The sequence below is a fragment of the Salvia hispanica genome, chromosome 6 (assembly GCF_029641045.1).
Source record: "Salvia hispanica isolate PSC_SH4W2 chromosome 6, Shi_PSC_v1, whole genome shotgun sequence".
Taxonomy (NCBI): Eukaryota; Viridiplantae; Streptophyta; class Magnoliopsida; order Lamiales; family Lamiaceae; genus Salvia; species Salvia hispanica.
Window position 1 is genome coordinate 242,856 of NC_142697.1, and position 17,706 is coordinate 260,561.

Consider the following 17,706-nt stretch of genomic DNA (forward strand, 5'->3'; position numbering starts at 1 on the left):
TACTACTCAAAGGAATCCCCTCCATCCCCATTTGCCTTCTAGAGCAGAGAATATTGTCAGTGAAGAAAACAAATAAACACATCAGATCGGACTATGTTCTGTGATGTACATCCATTTTCATTTTCAAATACTCCTACATAGTATTCCATATTTCCATCCATCTGAATTTAATTGGCTAAGAAAATCTAATCACTCTTACTTTTTTTTTCTCTATCAAGATCTATATTATATCTTTTTATTATTTTATAAACATAATTTTTTTATTTTTATGTCCAAAACAAATGCTTTAAGCCTTCAACTAAGTTGGAATAGATGGATTACTCCCAATAACCTTTTCATCTTGCCACCAAATCATTTTTAAAATACTTACATTATCAAGGTCCAAGGTTGTTCTACTGTAATGTAATTGAATCATTTCATTTTTGGTGATATTTCGTCCCTTTCATCTCTATAGTTTTTTTTTTCTACTTTGTTATCACATTATTAACTCACTCAAAATATTTTTTTTCAAATCTCGTGTCGAAAAAAACGCCTCTAATACAGAAGGACGAACGGTAAACAAGGTTTAAAAGATCATGTACTCCAGTGAGCAAGTTTATAGTACTAGTAGTATTTACTTTGAAAGAAATGGAGTAATAATAATAGAAAATGTTGACGACGTAAATTGTGTCCATCACATGTGACGATGCAGCGACAGGACCAGAAACCACGTCTCGTTTACCGGTACAGTTTTAAAAATAAAATTCTCTCTCAATATACAACAGCTGTTTCTACTATTTTGGCATTTATCGTAGATGTCTCTCTCTCGATCCACACTAATCCACCACGTGCTCTTTTATTACTATTCTCACCTTTATATTAGTATTACCACAATTGGACATATCCATAATCCATTCATCAATGATCTATTCATTATTCACAAACCTGCACCCACTTTTTCATGGTCTGAAATTACAATCTTTCATATTTACATCATATACAGGTTCTCAGTCCATGAATGGTCTAAAATTAGCATAATTGAGATCTGGGATTGATTTCAATGGGCGACTTCAGAGATAGAAATTTAGAAAATAAGAGAGGTGTTAATATCCCAGCCAGGTTGGTGGTATTGGCTGAAATTTCTGTTTTGCACAAGCCAATAAATCATAGTAATCTGCATCAGCTAAGCAGTCGCGAAAATCTGTGAAAAGTCTGTCTAATATCTTCCACTCAACTTTGAAGGATCTTGAGTATGGATATGGCAGAAACACCTGTTGAACCAAATTCACATCACACTACAAAACTATTCAGCGACTCCATTTTATTGAAAAGTAGATGGAGGAAAAGGAATAGGAAGAGTTCCTATTGCAGGAGGAACCATTTAATTCACTGGCCTAATGAGTTGACTGAGACATACCAGATGTGTTCAAATTAACAATCAGAATGAATTCATCACATGCCAAGGCTGGGCTGGCTGGGTGTTACAGTTTTCTTATTCATTTTGTTTCTAAGCTCTAAAGGGACACAGTGAGTTACTATATGACTATTTTCTTTGCTTCAGTAATAGGCGGATCAGGAGCAGATTTTTATATTCACAGGCGTACGCCTATAACTAATAGTCATGTTAAATTCACTAGATCGGAGTATTTCATTTAAAGTCTGAACTGTGTACAGCATAGGAAAACTCTGATAATACTTGGAAATTTTACTTACATCGCCCTCAAGTGCAAGACGTTTAAGCAAAAGAAACGTCTGATGATTCTCCTCCAAGTTGTCAATGACAGCCAACCAAATAACTGAAGCAAGCTCATGAGCTCTGTCCCTTGATTTGCCACAGGCAATAAACTGATCTGCCATAATCACAAGATTACCAGGTAAACAGTCTTTAGCTGAGTCTCAGAACACAATGTAGAGATTTATTTCTCTTCACATACAATTAATTCCTAAAGGAGCAGTAATATGGTTCTGCCCATGATTCAATCCGCCTAATGCTAAACACAAAATAATTCCATGGCACCACATAGAGGATATGAAATGAATAATCACAATTATAGATGATGCAGATATGATATCATTACATTATCTACAAGGAGAGTCTCTACACTGATGAATATGGTCGAATAAACCATGCATGAATGTGGTGGAAAATGCTGCGGCAAGCCAGCAACCTCCATAAAACAGTAGTGCTTTCTAGAAAATCAGTCATTCAATCACAATCCAAAACTTTAGATCAAGGCTTACGATCATCAAAAATTTAACAACAACCATACCAAGAAATTTATTCAAATTAATACCAATCTCTCCCTACAGTCCAACAACTTCCAGATGGTATAATGTTTTGCAAAGCCCTATCATCCTTTTGATCTAGTGTTATGACCAAAAAATTAGGCAGCAGAACTGGACCGTATAGTTAAGCTGTTGCCTATTAGTGAATCTTGAGAGGTTTATTAGTTAAAATATTAAACAAAACCAAATCTTTAACTACATTTGAGCTAATGTAACAATAATTAGACTGAAATACCAAATATTAAAGTGATCTTAAAGTATTTTGCATCCGACAAGTTCTTGAAAGGGCCAGTCGACATGCAGGAATAAGTCATGCATGCTCTAAAAACACGTTAGCATTTCATTCAGGCAGTTGAGCGTAAAAATGAAACTATTCAGCAACCATAAGCTGAACGCTGATACATAAGGATCATTACAAGAGATATCTTAATGGCATGAGATTGTACCTATTATAGTTCCATGAAGTATAACTGGTGAAGGAGGCAAAGTTGAAATTTCGAGCTGCTCTTTCAGAAACAAGTATGAATGACCTACAATCTCACTTAGCTCATCACCAAGTGGAAAGATACATTTACTCATACACAGAGCAATAAACCTCCTGAAAAAGAAGGGGAATCATTCAACCAACGAGTTCTAGGTGCAAAAAGAATGACCATATTCCTAACCAGAACTTTACGTGTAATCATAGGAACTAGTATGCTCTTAATTCCAGTTAATCTTTAACGGCGTAGCACCATAAATATGGGAGATTGGTGAAGTCGATGACCAACCTCTTGCTCATCCCACGAGGAATAGGGCCAGGCCACCTTTCACCATGACCAGCCAAAGGGAAACACCTAATAAGAGCAGCGTGCCACAAGCAATCCTGCCTAAACAAATCAGCCCAGTATTTATTAACACAGGCGAGGTGTCCCCACTCCACTATGGGCACACGAATAAAGATTTCGATCAGCAGATGATCGGGAAGCCTTGCACTAGGACAATCAACTGAAAGTAACAAGGCTTTGTTGCTCTCTTCTGCCATTCACCACAGCATGCAATGCTAGTTGATCCTGCTGGAAAACAAAGGATAATCTAGTCAGTCAAATTAGTCAATCACGAAGTACGTGAGCCGTTTAACTGTGTTGAGTTTGTTGACAGACCTACGCCAATATTTTTCGCTGCACTCAAAAGCTTGACCAGATTCACTATTACACTACTTAAAAAGATGGTCGATAAATGAACTCATGTGATCAGGATCAAATTAGAAAACGAAAAGAAAAGCATAGTGATGCAATTCCAAGAGATAGAAATACAAATTGTGGCATCATTCCTAAATCAAACAAGGGGCAGGGGCAGGGGCAGAAAACTCAATTGCAAACAAATAAAAAGAGGGAAGAATCAAAATCGAACACCATTACCACTAAAATGAAGCAAATTTTAAGATTAAAAACAATAATCGACGAACTGATATGAACTAAGTTTGTTCATAATATAATTGGGCCAAATAGGTAGGTAGCAGGGAACGCCGGCAAGACTCAAAAGAGGGAGATAAGAGAATAAAAGCATAAACACCGGCAATAAATCACCTGCACATATAACTTGTGGGCGGAGAGATATGAAGAAGGCGTGCAGTATCTGAGAACGAAGCGATGACAAAACCAGCTCACTTGTTTGGAAGGGGAAACCCCACTCCACATTTACTAGGTGTATGATTTATTTTTATATGAATAATAAAAGATGGAATAGTTCTTAAATTTCCATAACTATTTTATTTTTGGTGCACTGACTTTTGAGAACATGATAGGGGTAACAAATTACATTCAATGTTAAATCCATTATTTATTCAAATATCTATAACTATAACTAAATGATAGTAGAACTTAGATCTTTGAATCAAGACCCAAGATCATTTACTGAATAAAAAATGTGAATTATAGTATTAATATTAGTACTTAAAAATAATAAATTAGTTATAACTAACTTTTAAAAAATATCATAAAATTTTAAATTTATATAACTATTTTAATTTAAATTATTTTTTCACACAACATATATCAAATTAAATGTTTTTGCATAAGGAATCTAACGAAATCTCAATTGCACTTGCACGTGTTTCGATTTCAAAATTTGAATTTTTTGTATGAATTTTGGATTTTTTTCGACAATCAGTTAAATATCAAAATATCTATCATAATGTGTGTAGAATGTCAACATTAAATTGTGTTGACATACTCAATGCATTGTATTGATATATTATACTATATTGACATCCGATTCAAAATCCTAACTTTGGTAGTTATTAATATATTTTTAATATTAAAAAATAAAAATAAATTACATATGACAATTTATATACCATTATATCTCTAAAATCGATCATAAAATAGTAGTAATTAGCCATTAATGAGTGAGTTATCAATTAATCATATCCCTATCTGTACACAAAACAAGAGTTTTAGAGATAATAACAAAAATGTCACTGTGACTATTTTAACAAAATTATAAACTTTTTTTTTCATTTTTAGAATATTTGAGTTGGAAGTGAAAAGGTTTCAGAAAATAAATAATGAAGGTAATAAGAGCGTCTCCAATGGCGGACGTCGCGGTAGGACGTCGTCGACGTCCGCCGTAATGAAGGGGAAGGGCGCCCACGCCCGTCCCATATGCCCGTCGGATGGCCTCGCCCGTCACCCCCACGGGCGGGCGGACGTCCGCCGTAGTGGCGACGTTCGGACGTCCGAGTTTGAATTTTTTTTATTTTTATTTTTATTTTTTTAAAAAAAGACTCTATAAATATGACTCGTTGAACTTCATTTCATTCACACCACTTGTGTTGACAAGTTTCTCTCTCTAAATCTACAAATTTTATTTCTACTACAATAGAGTACAATAGGAACTCCCCCACCACGAGCGGAGGAAACACACCCATGATTCCCACCGAAACGGAGGGAAACTTTGCGGGGATGAATCCCCAGATGGCAGGGATGAATCCCCAAATGTTCTACAACATGTTCAATTGGATGAGTCAGATGAGTGGGATGATGCCAGGGGCAGTGGGGATGGGCGGTATGCCGACAAATATGGCGGGGGTGGGTGGGATGATGCCCGGGGCAGTGGGGATGGGTAGTACGCCGCCAAATATGGCGGTGGGTGGGTCGATGCAGTACAGGAGCCCGAGGACGTCTAGGGAATCTGTCTATTGCCCATATATAGATTTGTTGGCCGATTATTCCCCTAGTACTGTTCCGGAGACTCAGTACGCCGACATCGAGACTTTCTCTTTTGAGGAGCTGGGAGCGGAGTTGGGGCTATCGCCGATCCGTGAGACTCCCGATGAGGCGGAGCCTGCTGCAAGGGGCAGGAGCAAAGGCAAGGGCAAGGCCAGGGGCGGGAGTAGGGGCAAGGGCAAAGTCCCGAGCTCTTCCTCGCACACGGGGGCAGAGGAGGAGGAGGGTGAGGATGAGCCGGAGAGGAGGACGATCTGGACCGTGTGGGAAAATGTCGCGCTTGCGAAGGCCTGGATCGGTGTAGTAGAGGATCCCTATGTCGGGCCGAACCAGTATGTTGACCGATTGTGGCTTCGCATTAGTGAGGCCTACCTCATATGCAAACCGTCTGGGGCGAAGCCTCGCACTTCCGAGCAATGCCGGAAACAGTGGCTTCGGTTGAGGCCTAAGCTCAGTCGTTTTGCCGTCCTCTACCAAAACAACATGTGCATGGCAACCAGCGACATGTCTGAGGATGATGTGAAGAAACGAGCCTTGGCCCAGTACCCCGACAAAGAATTGAAGTTCAAAGATTTTGACCAATGGGGGGCCTTTCTCGTGGTCAGGGATTCGCAAAAGTTTGTTGTGGGTGTCGACTCGGGCTGGAAGCGGACGAAGATCGACTCTTCCGGTGAGTACAACAGTAGTGCTGGTTCGCACGAGCTCCCCGAAGCCGAGGAAGTGGCCCCGCTACCACGATCAGACTCTCGCCGTCGTCGTCGCCCGATGGGGCAAAAGGCTGCGCAGCGGATGGCGAGGGGAAGCGGCAGCGGCAGCGGTAACGGGTCCTACGAGGTCGAATCGGAGGCCCCAGAAGGCGAAGGTAACGATCGTCTCGCCCGCGCGCAGCTAACGAAGACCCTGATGCAGAGCACGAGTAAGTGGTTTAGCACGCACGATCCTGTGTACAAAAGGCTGTGCAAGGATGTGGTCGATGCATGTCGGCGCGATTTAGGAATGCCACCCATTGATGATTAAGACGTCGAGATTGGGGGCGGGGACGTCGGAGGCGGCAACGGCACGGGCGACGGGGACGAGGAGGAGTGAGAGCTGAGGGTTGTATTTCTCGACTTTTTATGATTATGTAATTTTAGGTATTATGTATATTTTTTTAATTATGTAATTTTTTTTAAGTATTATGTAATTCTTTTAATGAAGTATCGAATTTTCCCGTATTCCGTGTCGACATTTTAATTCCGTAAATTTTAAGTCCGTAAATTGAATAATTGTGAATTTAATTTTATTGCGGGAAGTCCTAGTGCAATGCGAAGTCCTAGTAAAATGGGAAGGGCTAGTGATGACGTGACATAAAGTTTTTGTGGGAATTTCTAGTGGGAAGGGCGCCACCGAAGACGCTCTAGCGAGAAAATGAAAAGATCAATTTTTGTTCCTGTGATTAATGAAAAAAATGAAAAGATCAATTTTTAAATTTTTTTTAATAATTTCATAGCATTAAATTTATAAAGAAAATAAAATTTATGTTATTAAAAGTGGGGATTAAAAAGTGGTGTATTGCTTTGGAATAATTGAATTTTCAAAAGTTGCACAAGAATATCCTATCATGAAATAAAAAAGATTGTACAACAGTACATGAATTATTCTGGATTGAGAAGCTTCTTCAACAGGGCTTCCCGCCCCGGAAAAGGACTCCCATTCCCGACTCCGCCGGCGGCCGGAGTCGGAGAAGAAGTACCCCCTTCTTCCACCATAGCAGTCGCTTTCTTCCTCAGTCGCCTCACTCTATCTCTCCTCTCTCCTCTTCTCCCCCCTCCTCCGCTCTCACTCCTCCGCACATCCTCCTCCTTGTTCAAACCCACGCGCGCCGCCGCCGCCGCCCGGGGAATCCTCCCGCCCCTAGACGTCCCCAGCAGGCCGAAATCAACCTTGCTCCACCCGCTCTTATCCTCGTTGTCCCACCCGAATCTCTCGCTAATTTCCAGCAGCTCCGCAACCGCGCTTCCGCCGGAGGACGTGGCCGCGTTTCCAGTGAGGATGTTCTCGGCCGCCTCCCACTCGATGCGGTCGCGGTAGACCGGGTCCGCCAGCACCCGGTCCGCCAGCCTGGCCCACTCCTCCGTATCTCCGGCTCGCAGATTCCTCGACACCCATTTTAGGTATCCCGACGGCAAGCTCCCCAGCATCCTACCCTTATATTTCCCGAAGTCGATCACTCTGTCGCGCGCCGGATGAGCCCAGGCTCGCTGCGAAATTCTTGCCATAATTAGGTTTAATCTGAGCGGCGGCCTTACATTGGGGGAAATGCCGAATGTTGAAAGCGAACCCATCTTTGGATTTGGATAACGCATTCTCATCCCACATCATTCCTTTTTCTATCGCCGAATATTACATTTAATTAACTAGTACTCCGTCCGTCATAGATAATTCGAGTCATTTTGACCGGGCACGAATTTTAAGAATTATAATGAAAAATGGGTTGAAAAAGTTAGTGGAACGTGGGTCCTGCCTTTATATATTAGTTTTATAATAAAATGTGAGTAGGAATAAGTTAGTGGAATATGAGTCCACTGCCAAAAATGGTAAAAGTGAAGTGAGACAAATTATGTGGGACGGACCGAAATGGAAAACTGGGATGAATTATCCGGGACGGAGGCAGTAATAAACTCAGACGATTGATTAAATGACATTCATATCATATTTCATTAACTACTGGAGATCATAGGATTTGTTTTTGTATATGTACAATAATGCAACAACTATTCTTCCATACTTTAATTAAGCAACTTATCTTAATAAAATGGCAAAGTAACACAAATTATACTGAGATATTTTACTGCGAGTATAATAATATCATATCTCAACCAATTAGTAATAAATCGACAAAGTCAGCTTAGTTGGGCTTGGCCCACTCAATATTTTGGATCAGCATCGTTCTGCAGAGATCCCGTGCCACGTGGCTAAATCGCATTGCTTGGCCCGGCAAAGCATCGAATTACCGACATACCCTCGAGGAATGATCAAAATAATTAATCAGTCAGTAACGAGCTCCAGCATCAACTACCCACATCAATCTCTTCACGTTCTCCTCTCTCTCCACACACTCGTGAAAATCTAAATCGCGACCGCTTCTCGTCGATCTTGATTCAATCAGAAAACATGCCGTCCGTCTACGGAGGTCCGCTGACAACGTTCGAGGATGCTGAGAAGGAGAGCGAGTACGGATACGTTCGCAAGGTGAGCTTAGGCGTTCCTTTGTTGTTATGTGCGCAATCATGCTACTGCTTTCCAATTTGGATGCACCCTGCTTTGGATCTGATTTATTAATTTGCTTTAGTATTTTAATACTTTGGATCGGATGTTTAATTTCTCTGATTTGCAATCGCTCGAATATAATTAAATTTGATCCAGATTGTTCATATTGTTTTCACCACGTTTGTTGTGTTGTTTAATTCCTCAAATAGGACGAATCTTTCTCATCCGATCCACCATTGTGTGAAAGACATGGGGTTGCAAAAAAAAAAGCTGGAAATTTTACATGTTTTATGTCTTTCTTATGTATGTTTCTCTATTTTTTTTATAGGTATCCGGACCAGTTGTTGTTGCTGATGGAATGGCCGGAGCTGCTATGTATGAGCTAGTTCGTGTTGGACACGACAATCTTATTGGGGAAATTATTCGGTTGGAAGGAGATTCTGCCACGATTCAGGGTTAGCTATATTGATAGTAGTATATATTAAGTGCATCACAAATGCTCTAGAACCTTCTATTCTGTTTGTTATATGACACACCTATTGGATTTATGGACTTGGTGCTCTACTGTGTGATTGAGTTTACAGATATGAGAAAGCAATCTGTTCTCTTACTTGTGCTCATTCTATTCAAAATTTGTTACTATAGTCATTTTTATGTTTTTTGTTGCAGTTTATGAGGAAACAGCTGGACTGATGGTGAATGATCCCGTTCTTCGGACGCACAAGGTTCTCACGTCATCATAAATTTTTATTTTGAATTATGTTATTGTATTTATTATTATAAACTTAACAGCTGAGCCCTTTACTCGTTAACTGACTTTTACAGCCTCTGTCAGTTGAACTGGGTCCTGGAATTTTGGGAAATATATTTGATGGTATTCAGGTTGGTCAATTTCCATGTTATCTAGTTATCATAATTTGACATTATAGCTGTAAAATTCTGGTTTGAACCTGATGTTTAAATATATTCTAATTGCTTTTCTTGCTTTGCTTTTGGGTTAATTTTCAATGCAGAGGCCTCTCAGAACCATCGCAATAAAGTCTGGTGATGTGTACATTCCCCGTGGTGTATCTGTCCCAGCACTCGACAAAGATACACTTTGGGAATTTCAACCAAAGAAAATAGGTCTGAAAACCAAAGTTATGCTATTTGAATTTTGACACACATGTTGTTGAGGTAGAAATGCCCCCCCACAAAGTGGTTGCTCCTAACTGTTTGTAAATACTTTTATAATGGCAGGAGAGGGTGATCTTTTGACAGGAGGTGACTTATATGCGGTGAGTTTGTGACTCATCCAGACTAGTAATTTATATCTTGCTTGATACTCCCTCCGTCCCATAAAAATAGAGACTTTGGAGATGGCACGGGTTTTAATGCGAAATTGTTATTAGAAAGAAAAAGTGATTGAAGTATTGTTAGTAGAGAATGGGGCCCACATTATAAGAGAGAAAAGACTTGCCAAAAATAGAAATGGGCTATTTTTGTCGGACGGACCAAAATGGAAAAAGAATACTATTTTTATGGAACGGAGGGATATTATATACTACTGCTGAATTTTTAAGCTCATACATGAACTCTTTGTGCAGACTGTACACGAGAACAGTTTAATGCAGCATCATGTTGCTCTTCCTCCTGATGCTATGGGGAAGATAACCTATGTAGCCCCTGCTGGTCAATACTCATTGAAGGTTTATATCTCTCATGGAGAGGAGCACATGCTTATCAAGCTATCTATGTATTCCTGAGAAAATATATAATCATTTAACATTGGATTTCTAACTGTTTGCAGGACACTGTCCTTGAGCTTGAGTTCCAAGGAGTGAAAAAACAGTTTACCATGCTTCAGGTTAGCATCTAAACCTTGGATAGTTTAGAGTGTGGCTGACTAATGAATATATTTGCTATGGATTATAAAACAAGCGAGAAGCTTAGCTTGATATGCCTACTTATTGCAGACCTGGCCTGTGCGTACACCTAGGCCTGTAGCTTCAAAGCTTGCCGCGGATACTCCTCTCTTGACCGGACAGGTGATTTCTTATAACTAGGATACCTTTCCTATTAATATGTTTCCAGAATCCCCCTACCTTTCATAAGTTCATGTCAATCTAAGCCTTGTATAATCTGATTATCTGCTTCATTTCAGCGTGTTCTTGATGCTCTATTCCCCTCCGTGCTTGGTGGTACTTGTGCCATTCCTGGTGCATTTGGTTGTGGAAAAACTGTCATTAGTCAGGCGCTCTCCAAGGTGAACTTCATCAACTAGCATTGACTTCTCATAAACTTTGTTGCAAATGTTTAATGCAAGTTCTAAACTTCTAATCGGGTTTTCTTTTGCTTCCATAATGCAGTACTCTAATTCTGATACTGTTGTTTATGTTGGATGTGGAGAAAGAGGAAACGAAATGGCTGAGGTATGAAAATTGGTTTATGTTTAATCAACCTAGGGTAATCGAAGTGTCTGACCTAGGTATTATCTGCAGGTGCTTATGGATTTCCCTCAATTGACAATGACCCTGCCTGATGGCAGGGAGGAATCTGTCATGAAACGTACCACACTTGTGGCTAACACCTCAAACATGCCTGTGGCTGCTCGTGAGGCTTCAATTTACACAGGTAACCATTATAATCACTGTGTTCATTTTCTGAGAGTTGATACTCGTAACAAAAGCAATGTTACACACTTCAGAGATGGAAATGGTCCCAATTCCTATATCCTAATGAGTAAATATAGTGTTTTTTAGGGGCAATATCATTTTCTTTGGGGGGGTTGATTGTCGCAGTAAGGGATAATTTATTTAGAATAATATACCACAAAGATAAAGCAAGTATTTTGGTTAAATTGATTTGATCTATTGTATATCTAGAGTAACCTTGGATTGGTGATTTAGTAAGGGTGACTTAGCCAGGAAAAAGGAAACAAATCAAGCTATACTCCTCAACACGCTTTTGAACTGATGCATGGTCTGCATCATGCAATGTTATAAGCAACCTTGGCTTGTTACAGGAATTACCATTGCTGAATATTTTAGAGATATGGGCTACAATGTCAGTATGATGGCAGATTCGACATCTCGTTGGGCAGAGGCGTTGCGTGAAATTTCTGGTCGATTGGTATGTATCACAAAATTGCTTCACCATCCAAATCAGTGGTTCATATATTTTCACTCATATTCTTGTCTATTTATATTTTGTTGGCTGTTTAATACCTTCAACAATTTTACTCGCCTGTGTATTGGTTATTTATTGCTACTGTGAACAAGTTATGTATTCATATTTACTTTGTTGACATGCGTTATTCCGAGTGCAGGCTGAAATGCCTGCTGACAGTGGATATCCTGCTTATTTGGCAGCACGTTTGGCATCCTTCTATGAGCGTGCTGGAAAAGTAAAATGTCTCGGTGGACCTGAAAGGACTGGAAGTGTTACTATTGTGGGTGCCGTTTCTCCCCCTGGAGGAGATTTCTCTGACCCTGTTACATCTGCAACTCTCAGTATTGTTCAGGTAAAGGTGTCTTCAGATTATGAATTACTAGCAAATGTCCAGTTTTCCACCAAGACAACTCCAACTCTAATCTGGAATTTATGTACCTTGTTTGCACATTTCAGGTTTTCTGGGGTCTAGACAAAAAACTTGCCCAGAGAAAACATTTCCCTTCTGTGAACTGGCTCATTTCTTACTCAAAGTATTCAGGGGTAGGCTTTATCTTGTGAAAATGATGGAGCTTTTCTTGTGCCTTTTTTCCGGATTAAATGGATCTCTTTGTTGGAATGCTGAAATTTGATCTTCTTTCAGGCACTGGAATCCTTCTATGAGAAGTTTGATTCAGATTTTATTGACATTAGGACAAAAGCTCGTGAAGTGCTTCAGAGAGAGGATGATTTGAATGAAATTGTGCAGGTACACACAAGTAATTGTCCCTATAATGATAGCATGATCCTGTGTTTTGTTAATAACTTAAACTCAACCTGAGTGCCGCCATATTTCCTTATAGAAATTCATTTTGGAATTTTGTGTTGTTGTAGCTTGTCGGAAAAGATGCTCTTGCTGAAACAGATAAAATTATTCTGGAAACGGCAAAACTCTTGAGGGAGGACTATCTTGCCCAGAATGCATTTACACCGTCAGTGTTTGCAACTATTTTGATATTTTTTCATACAGTGTTTAAATATTAGAAGTTACAATGTTGTTTTTTCTTGTCACAGCTACGACAAGTTCTGTCCATTCTACAAGTCTGTTTGGATGATGCGAAACATTATTCATTTCTACAATTTGGCTAATCAGGTAAAGTATTAGACGCTTAGTGATTTGAGACTTGATGGTAACTGCAAGAAGTGATTAGATCTTGACTTTAAAATGTAATTTCATGTGCAGGCAGTGGAGCGAGGAGCTGGTATGGACGGACAGAAGATATCCTACACCCTTATCAAGCACCGTCTAGGAGATTTGTTCTACCGCTTGGTGTAAGTTAAACCACCCTAACCTGCTTGTTATTAGTATAGCGTTTTAAGCGTGATATTCATCCATGGTCGTTTAAAATGGTGCAGTTCCCAGAAGTTTGAGGATCCGGCAGAAGGAGAGGACGTCCTGATCGCGAAATTCCAGAAACTCCACGATGATTTGACTGCTGGTTTCCGCAATCTTGAGGACGAAACTCGGTGATTAGTGCATGGTTTGGTAGATGATGCTGTTATTTAGCATTACATTGGAGCTGAGTTGGTTGCGTTGTGAAGAGAGCAATGAGGCATGCTAGTGTTGATGCTTTTAATTGATTGAGATGATGGGTCTGGATATTGTCTGCGTAGCTGCTTTCTTTAATTTATATTTGTTGTAGATGCCCCATGTTTTTCGGTCACTAATAAGAGGGCATCAATCGGGTATTTTTTTCATGTTTGTCTTATGAATAAATTGTGGCTCTCCCATTATTTATTACAGTGTGTGATTCTATTTGTTTTATACTATTGGTATTCGAATGTCAAATCATCTACGTTTTCTCCTTATCAATGGATACATGATTGTGACTAAGTTACTTTGTGATGAAGCTCATTGGATTATCCCCTTGTTGGTTTGATGTTTAGAGAGAGAGTCTTGCATTTGAAACAGCTAGGAGAGTTAATTGAGAATGAAATGAGAGAGCAAATGAATTATATGCTCTCACATGGTGACAAATACACCAATTCATCCTGAAAAGGGAAATTTTCTCCTCCATTGTTGAAATCTGTGAGATCTCCGAGTACAAAATGCATGTCATGAGGTAAGATTAACATCATTGAGAAGTGTATTGAGCCACCTTCCGTCCACCATTCATGCTTTGAGCGTTTATACCATGCTTGAATTCTTAATCATCATTCCACGCTGGGATTTCCGAAGGCGTCAATCCTCTACATGCTGGTAGAAAGGGAAGAGTGAGGCTCATCAAATGTGTGATTCCACCAGCTTTGAGGACTCCAAATTAAAGTTTTCCAGATAGATAATTTAGCTTGTGGAAACACGGAAACTTGTAGGAGAATTTTCGATAAATTGAGTATATACTACTAGTTCAGCTGCTTCACTCAGAGTATTCTGCTAAAGTTGTATATTATGTTCTTTGGTTTGTAACCTTAGTGAAATTGTTGTTGGATTAAGAGTTGAAATTGTGCTTAGTAGCACATATTAACCAATTATTGTGTTTATATTTGTTGTAGACAGGAATGCATGATGCTCTCACTATAGATATGAATCATCAAGTGTTAACAAAGCCTTTTCCAAAAAGCTCAAAGCTTATATTAAATCCTGAATCTTACAATGTCAAATTGGAAGGAAAACACCACTACATAAACGTCAACAAGAGATGATTACACATTTGATTAACTTCTCTGAGGTTGGTAAAAGTGGTCTAGACCAACAAAACAACAGATTATAAACACATGATTGAAACAAAGCGGTGGATGTGGAATGATGCTTAGCCTGGGCCAACTTTAGGAATATCATAATGCTCACTCATGTTAGCAAGATACTGGTTGAAATCCTCAATACGGTCACGGTGTGATTTGTTAGATGTCTTTGCCAGCTTATGACGGTCGATTCTCTCCCTTTGTTCCATGTACCGTCTCTCTGCTGGGGTCAGATTGCTATCCCAGCTCGCAGATCTATCATCTCCAGTAGATTTATCAGGATCAGCACTCTCTTGCTTCTCCAAATCACTTGCTATCTCTGCATTCTCGCCTATTTCACCAGTAAGAAAAACTATCAGAATAGAGGATAAATACACTACAACTCTAACAAATAAAATGCTGCATAAGGACTAGACAATATCAATATGCGTAAATAAATCATACTAGCATATACACAAGCACAAAGAAGCGTCAAATTGTAGGGTACAAAGACAAAGAATTGCAGAACACTCACTCTCCACAGCTTCAGAAATTTGGTCATGCTGTTTTTTCTGCTTCTTCTTCTTCTTCACTCCGCCGGCCTTCACATCGAGTGCCTTACCCTTAAGCTTCAGTTTTCCTCCAATCACATTCTCATACCCAGACATCTCTTTCTCTCTCCTGCCAATACTAATAACTTCAGTAATCGCAACAAACACTCAAATCCATAAATCTACCATACTTATAAAATTAAATTAAATGAAATTAAAATGGCAGAACAAGGAAACAACTAGGTCGAAATCAACCCGGCTTGTCGATTATACCTATGACTTCCCTGATTAAAGATGCAATCTTCAGTCTTTTTTGGGTGGATTTATTTTAAAAGGAAATAGGATAAGAACCCTAATTTTAGGCCTCGCGGAGATTAAATCTAACGTAACAGCTTTCCAGTGCAAGAATGATCGATTTCCGCCAAACAACAAATTTCCGAAATAAGAATATGCATAATAATGATGAAAAAACAATGATTTCGAAAACGATAAGAGCGGCAGAGCATACCTGAGCAAGAATTATGATTCTAGGTTTGTGGATTATTAGTTGAACAGACTGATTTGGGGGAGTTTTTAATGAGGTCTGGGTGGGCCCCTCAAAAATTGAATAATTTTATTTTTATTTTTTCTTTTTCGTCCCATTACTTCCCGTCCATCATTTACAATTTACATACCCCCAAATTTTACCGGTCAACCTAAACTAAACCCTAATTCCCCTTTCTCTCTCTCTACAGACCCGAAATCAATCACCCAGATCTCCTTCATCTATGGAAGACGACGAAGAAATCCAGTCCCAGCCCTCTCCGGTTTCCAACGGGCGGATCGCCGTCACCGTCGCCGCCGCCCCACCGCCATCCTCCAACTCCCTCACCCTCGCTCTCCCCATCCAGAACCAGAAAACCCCCGGCTCCGGCGGCGGCCGTGAGGATTGCTGGAGCGAAGGCGCCACCGCCGTCCTAATCGAGGCCTGGGGCGAGAGGTATTTGGAGCTCAGCCGCGGGAATCTCAAGCAGAAGCACTGGAAAGACGTCGCCGACGTTGTTAGCAGCCGCGGGGATTACTCTAAAACCCCCAAAACCGACATCCAGTGCAAAAACCGAATCGATACCGTTAAGAAGAAGTACAAGGCCGAGAAGGCCAAGATCGCCGCCGGCGCAGGCCCGAGCAAGTGGCGATTTTACGACAAGCTCGACGAATTGATCGGCCCTACTGCGAAGATGACCTCCGCTGCCACGCCGCCGCCGGAGCCCAGTAATCCCTATCAAAGAGTTCCGATGGGAATACCAGTAGGAATTAGGTCAAATTCTGCCCAGCCTCAGCAGAAGCCTAACCGCAAAAGGCCTGCTGTCGACTCCGATGATGAATCTGAACCGGATAATTCAGCTGATTCATCCGATGGTTTGCCTCCAGATAGCTACAAGAGGCCGATGATGCCTAGAGTGGTAAATAATGTGCGTGCAATTAGGCCTAATTTGATGAATAAGAAGAATGATGGGAGTGGGAATTCAATGAAGGAGCTCACTCGGGCTATCTTGAAATTTGGTGAGGCGTATGAGCAAGCCGAGACTGCAAAACTTCAGCAGTTGGTGGAGATGGAGAAGCAGAGGATGAAGTTTGCAAAGGAGTTGGAGTTGCAGAGAATGCAGTGTTTCATGAAGACGCAGGTAGAGCTATCGCAGCTCAAGAATAGGCGGTCTGAGACTAACAACAGCCACCACCACGGCCATGGGATCATCGGCAATAACGACAATGCCGAAAACAACAAGGATAACAACAACAGTGATAGCAGTGATTGAGGATGTGAGTAGACAAGTAGGGTATGTATTTGTACAAGTATAATTGTTTGGTATTTGAATCTCTTAGGTTGAGTTTCTTACTTGTTTCCTTTGTCTGTAATACTACCATTGCCATTGTTGCCATTGCTGCTGCATTGGGGTAAAAAGGCTGAATCTTGTGCATAAGCTATAATTAGAGTTATTCTAGTTGTCATTTTTAATGCCCTCAGTTCTTGTTGTTTATCAGGCAAATCATGAATAAATCTATCTGAATATTTTAAGAGAATGTGCATAAATGGCTCTGTTTTCTGCAGATTGTGTTGTTTCGAAGCAAAGACTGAAACTTGAGTTGATTTATTTGTGACATTTGATACTTCAATTTGTTTGGATAATGTGCTGTGGAACTAACTAATCCATCCATCTGATTATGTCAATGTCTGATCTTCCGAAAGATGTTGCTTTTCCAGATTATATTTGAGAGGAACTTCTCTTTCATTCAAAACTGATATTTGAGGGTGATGGTTTCATTTTGTGATGTTTTTACTAATAAAAAATCATTTGGATTACAAGGATTTAGTGCAATTCGTCTAGGTAAAAAATATTGATACTATTTGAAATGGAAGTTCATGCAATAACTGAGAAATCGTTTCAAATTTACAACAAAAATAGAGGCAGCATTTATTTGATAGATCAATTGCAAGTGAATCCTCAACAATATCAAAATATTAAAAGATCCACAATTTACTACAAGTAAATTCCAGTTATAATCCTGCTAGGGACCTTTCCGCAATACAGCTTCCAATACTT

General features: G+C 40.0%; 5 protein-coding genes across 9 annotated transcripts; 2 read left to right on the plus strand and 3 right to left on the minus strand.

The window, feature by feature from the left end:
- Positions 1-880: 880 nt before the first annotated feature.
- LOC125204491 (lipid-binding serum glycoprotein family protein) lies at positions 881-3,952 on the minus strand. 4 transcript variants are annotated; one of them, XM_048103155.2, is made up of 5 exons: positions 3,834-3,952; positions 3,036-3,317; positions 2,712-2,863; positions 1,693-1,829; positions 881-1,274 (listed from the first exon to the last, which is right to left on the minus strand). In XM_048103155.2, the coding sequence occupies exons 2-5, from the start codon at positions 3,287-3,289 to the stop codon at positions 1,083-1,085; spliced, it is 735 nt and encodes a 244-aa protein (XP_047959112.1). In that variant the 5' UTR covers positions 3,290-3,317; positions 3,834-3,952; the 3' UTR covers positions 881-1,082. The 4 variants fall into 4 exon arrangements, with proteins under 4 accessions (XP_047959112.1, XP_088917875.1, XP_047959113.1 ...); XM_089061749.1 differs by having other exon boundaries at positions 881-1,250; positions 3,036-3,320; XM_048103156.1 differs by having other exon boundaries at positions 3,036-3,320.
- Positions 3,953-7,004: 3,052 nt separating this feature from the next.
- LOC125207484 (golgin family A protein) lies at positions 7,005-7,839 on the minus strand. Its single transcript, XM_048106854.2, has one exon. It carries the CDS (start codon positions 7,823-7,825, stop codon positions 7,109-7,111), a length of 717 nt encoding a protein of 238 aa, XP_047962811.1. The 5' UTR covers positions 7,826-7,839; the 3' UTR covers positions 7,005-7,108.
- Positions 7,840-8,514: 675 nt separating this feature from the next.
- On the plus strand, positions 8,515-13,677 carry LOC125207490 (V-type proton ATPase catalytic subunit A). Its single transcript, XM_048106860.2, has 20 exons — positions 8,515-8,705; positions 9,052-9,178; positions 9,393-9,448; positions 9,549-9,605; positions 9,737-9,848; positions 9,963-10,000; positions 10,310-10,411; positions 10,513-10,569; positions 10,679-10,750; positions 10,867-10,968; positions 11,072-11,134; positions 11,204-11,336; positions 11,728-11,834; positions 12,031-12,225; positions 12,330-12,416; positions 12,517-12,621; positions 12,747-12,844; positions 12,927-13,005; positions 13,096-13,184; positions 13,269-13,677. Exons 1-20 carry the CDS (start codon positions 8,628-8,630, stop codon positions 13,381-13,383), a joined length of 1,872 nt encoding a protein of 623 aa, XP_047962817.1. The 5' UTR covers positions 8,515-8,627; the 3' UTR covers positions 13,384-13,677.
- Positions 13,678-14,461: 784 nt separating this feature from the next.
- LOC125198197 (7-dehydrocholesterol reductase-like protein) lies at positions 14,462-15,753 on the minus strand. Of its 2 annotated transcripts, none has more exons than XM_048096606.2 (3): positions 15,633-15,753; positions 15,109-15,254; positions 14,462-14,925 (listed from the first exon to the last, which is right to left on the minus strand). In XM_048096606.2, exons 2-3 carry the CDS (start codon positions 15,239-15,241, stop codon positions 14,663-14,665), a joined length of 396 nt encoding a protein of 131 aa, XP_047952563.1. In that variant the 5' UTR covers positions 15,242-15,254; positions 15,633-15,753; the 3' UTR covers positions 14,462-14,662. The 2 variants fall into 2 exon arrangements, with proteins under 2 accessions (XP_047952563.1, XP_088917886.1); XM_089061760.1 differs by lacking the exon at positions 15,633-15,753 and adding an exon at positions 15,398-15,588.
- A 34-nt stretch (positions 15,754-15,787) lies between these two features.
- On the plus strand, positions 15,788-17,120 carry ASIL2 (sequence-specific DNA binding transcription factor). Its single transcript, XM_048106862.2, has one exon. The coding sequence runs from the start codon at positions 15,892-15,894 to the stop codon at positions 16,918-16,920; it is 1,029 nt and encodes a 342-aa protein (XP_047962819.1). The 5' UTR covers positions 15,788-15,891; the 3' UTR covers positions 16,921-17,120.
- The last annotated feature ends 586 nt before the right edge of the window (positions 17,121-17,706 follow it).

Excerpts from the sequence above, each read along its gene's own strand:
- ASIL2 (XM_048106862.2), top strand. The coding sequence starts at position 15,892 with ATGGAAGACGACGAAGAAATCCAGTCCCAGCCCTCTCCGGTTTCCAAC.
- LOC125204491 (XM_048103155.2), bottom strand. The coding sequence starts at position 3,289 with ATGGCAGAAGAGAGCAACAAAGCCTTGTTACTTTCAGTTGATTGTCCT. Across the intron at positions 2,864-3,035 it reads CCTCGTGGGATGAGCAAGAG|GAGGTTTATTGCTCTGTGTA; the intron begins GTTGGTCATCGA and ends CTTCTTTTTCAG. Across the intron at positions 1,275-1,692 it reads GTCTTGCACTTGAGGGCGAT|TGTGATGTGAATTTGGTTCA; the intron begins GTAAGTAAAATT and ends ATAGTTTTGTAG.
- LOC125207484 (XM_048106854.2), bottom strand. The coding sequence starts at position 7,825 with ATGAGAATGCGTTATCCAAATCCAAAGATGGGTTCGCTTTCAACATTC.
- LOC125207490 (XM_048106860.2), top strand. The coding sequence starts at position 8,628 with ATGCCGTCCGTCTACGGAGGTCCGCTGACAACGTTCGAGGATGCTGAG. Across the intron at positions 9,179-9,392 it reads AGATTCTGCCACGATTCAGG|TTTATGAGGAAACAGCTGGA; the intron begins GTTAGCTATATT and ends TTTTTGTTGCAG. Across the intron at positions 12,417-12,516 it reads CTTACTCAAAGTATTCAGGG|GCACTGGAATCCTTCTATGA; the intron begins GTAGGCTTTATC and ends ATCTTCTTTCAG.
- LOC125198197 (XM_048096606.2), bottom strand. The coding sequence starts at position 15,241 with ATGTCTGGGTATGAGAATGTGATTGGAGGAAAACTGAAGCTTAAGGGT. Across the intron at positions 14,926-15,108 it reads AATTTCTGAAGCTGTGGAGA|GCGAGAATGCAGAGATAGCA; the intron begins GTGAGTGTTCTG and ends CTGGTGAAATAG.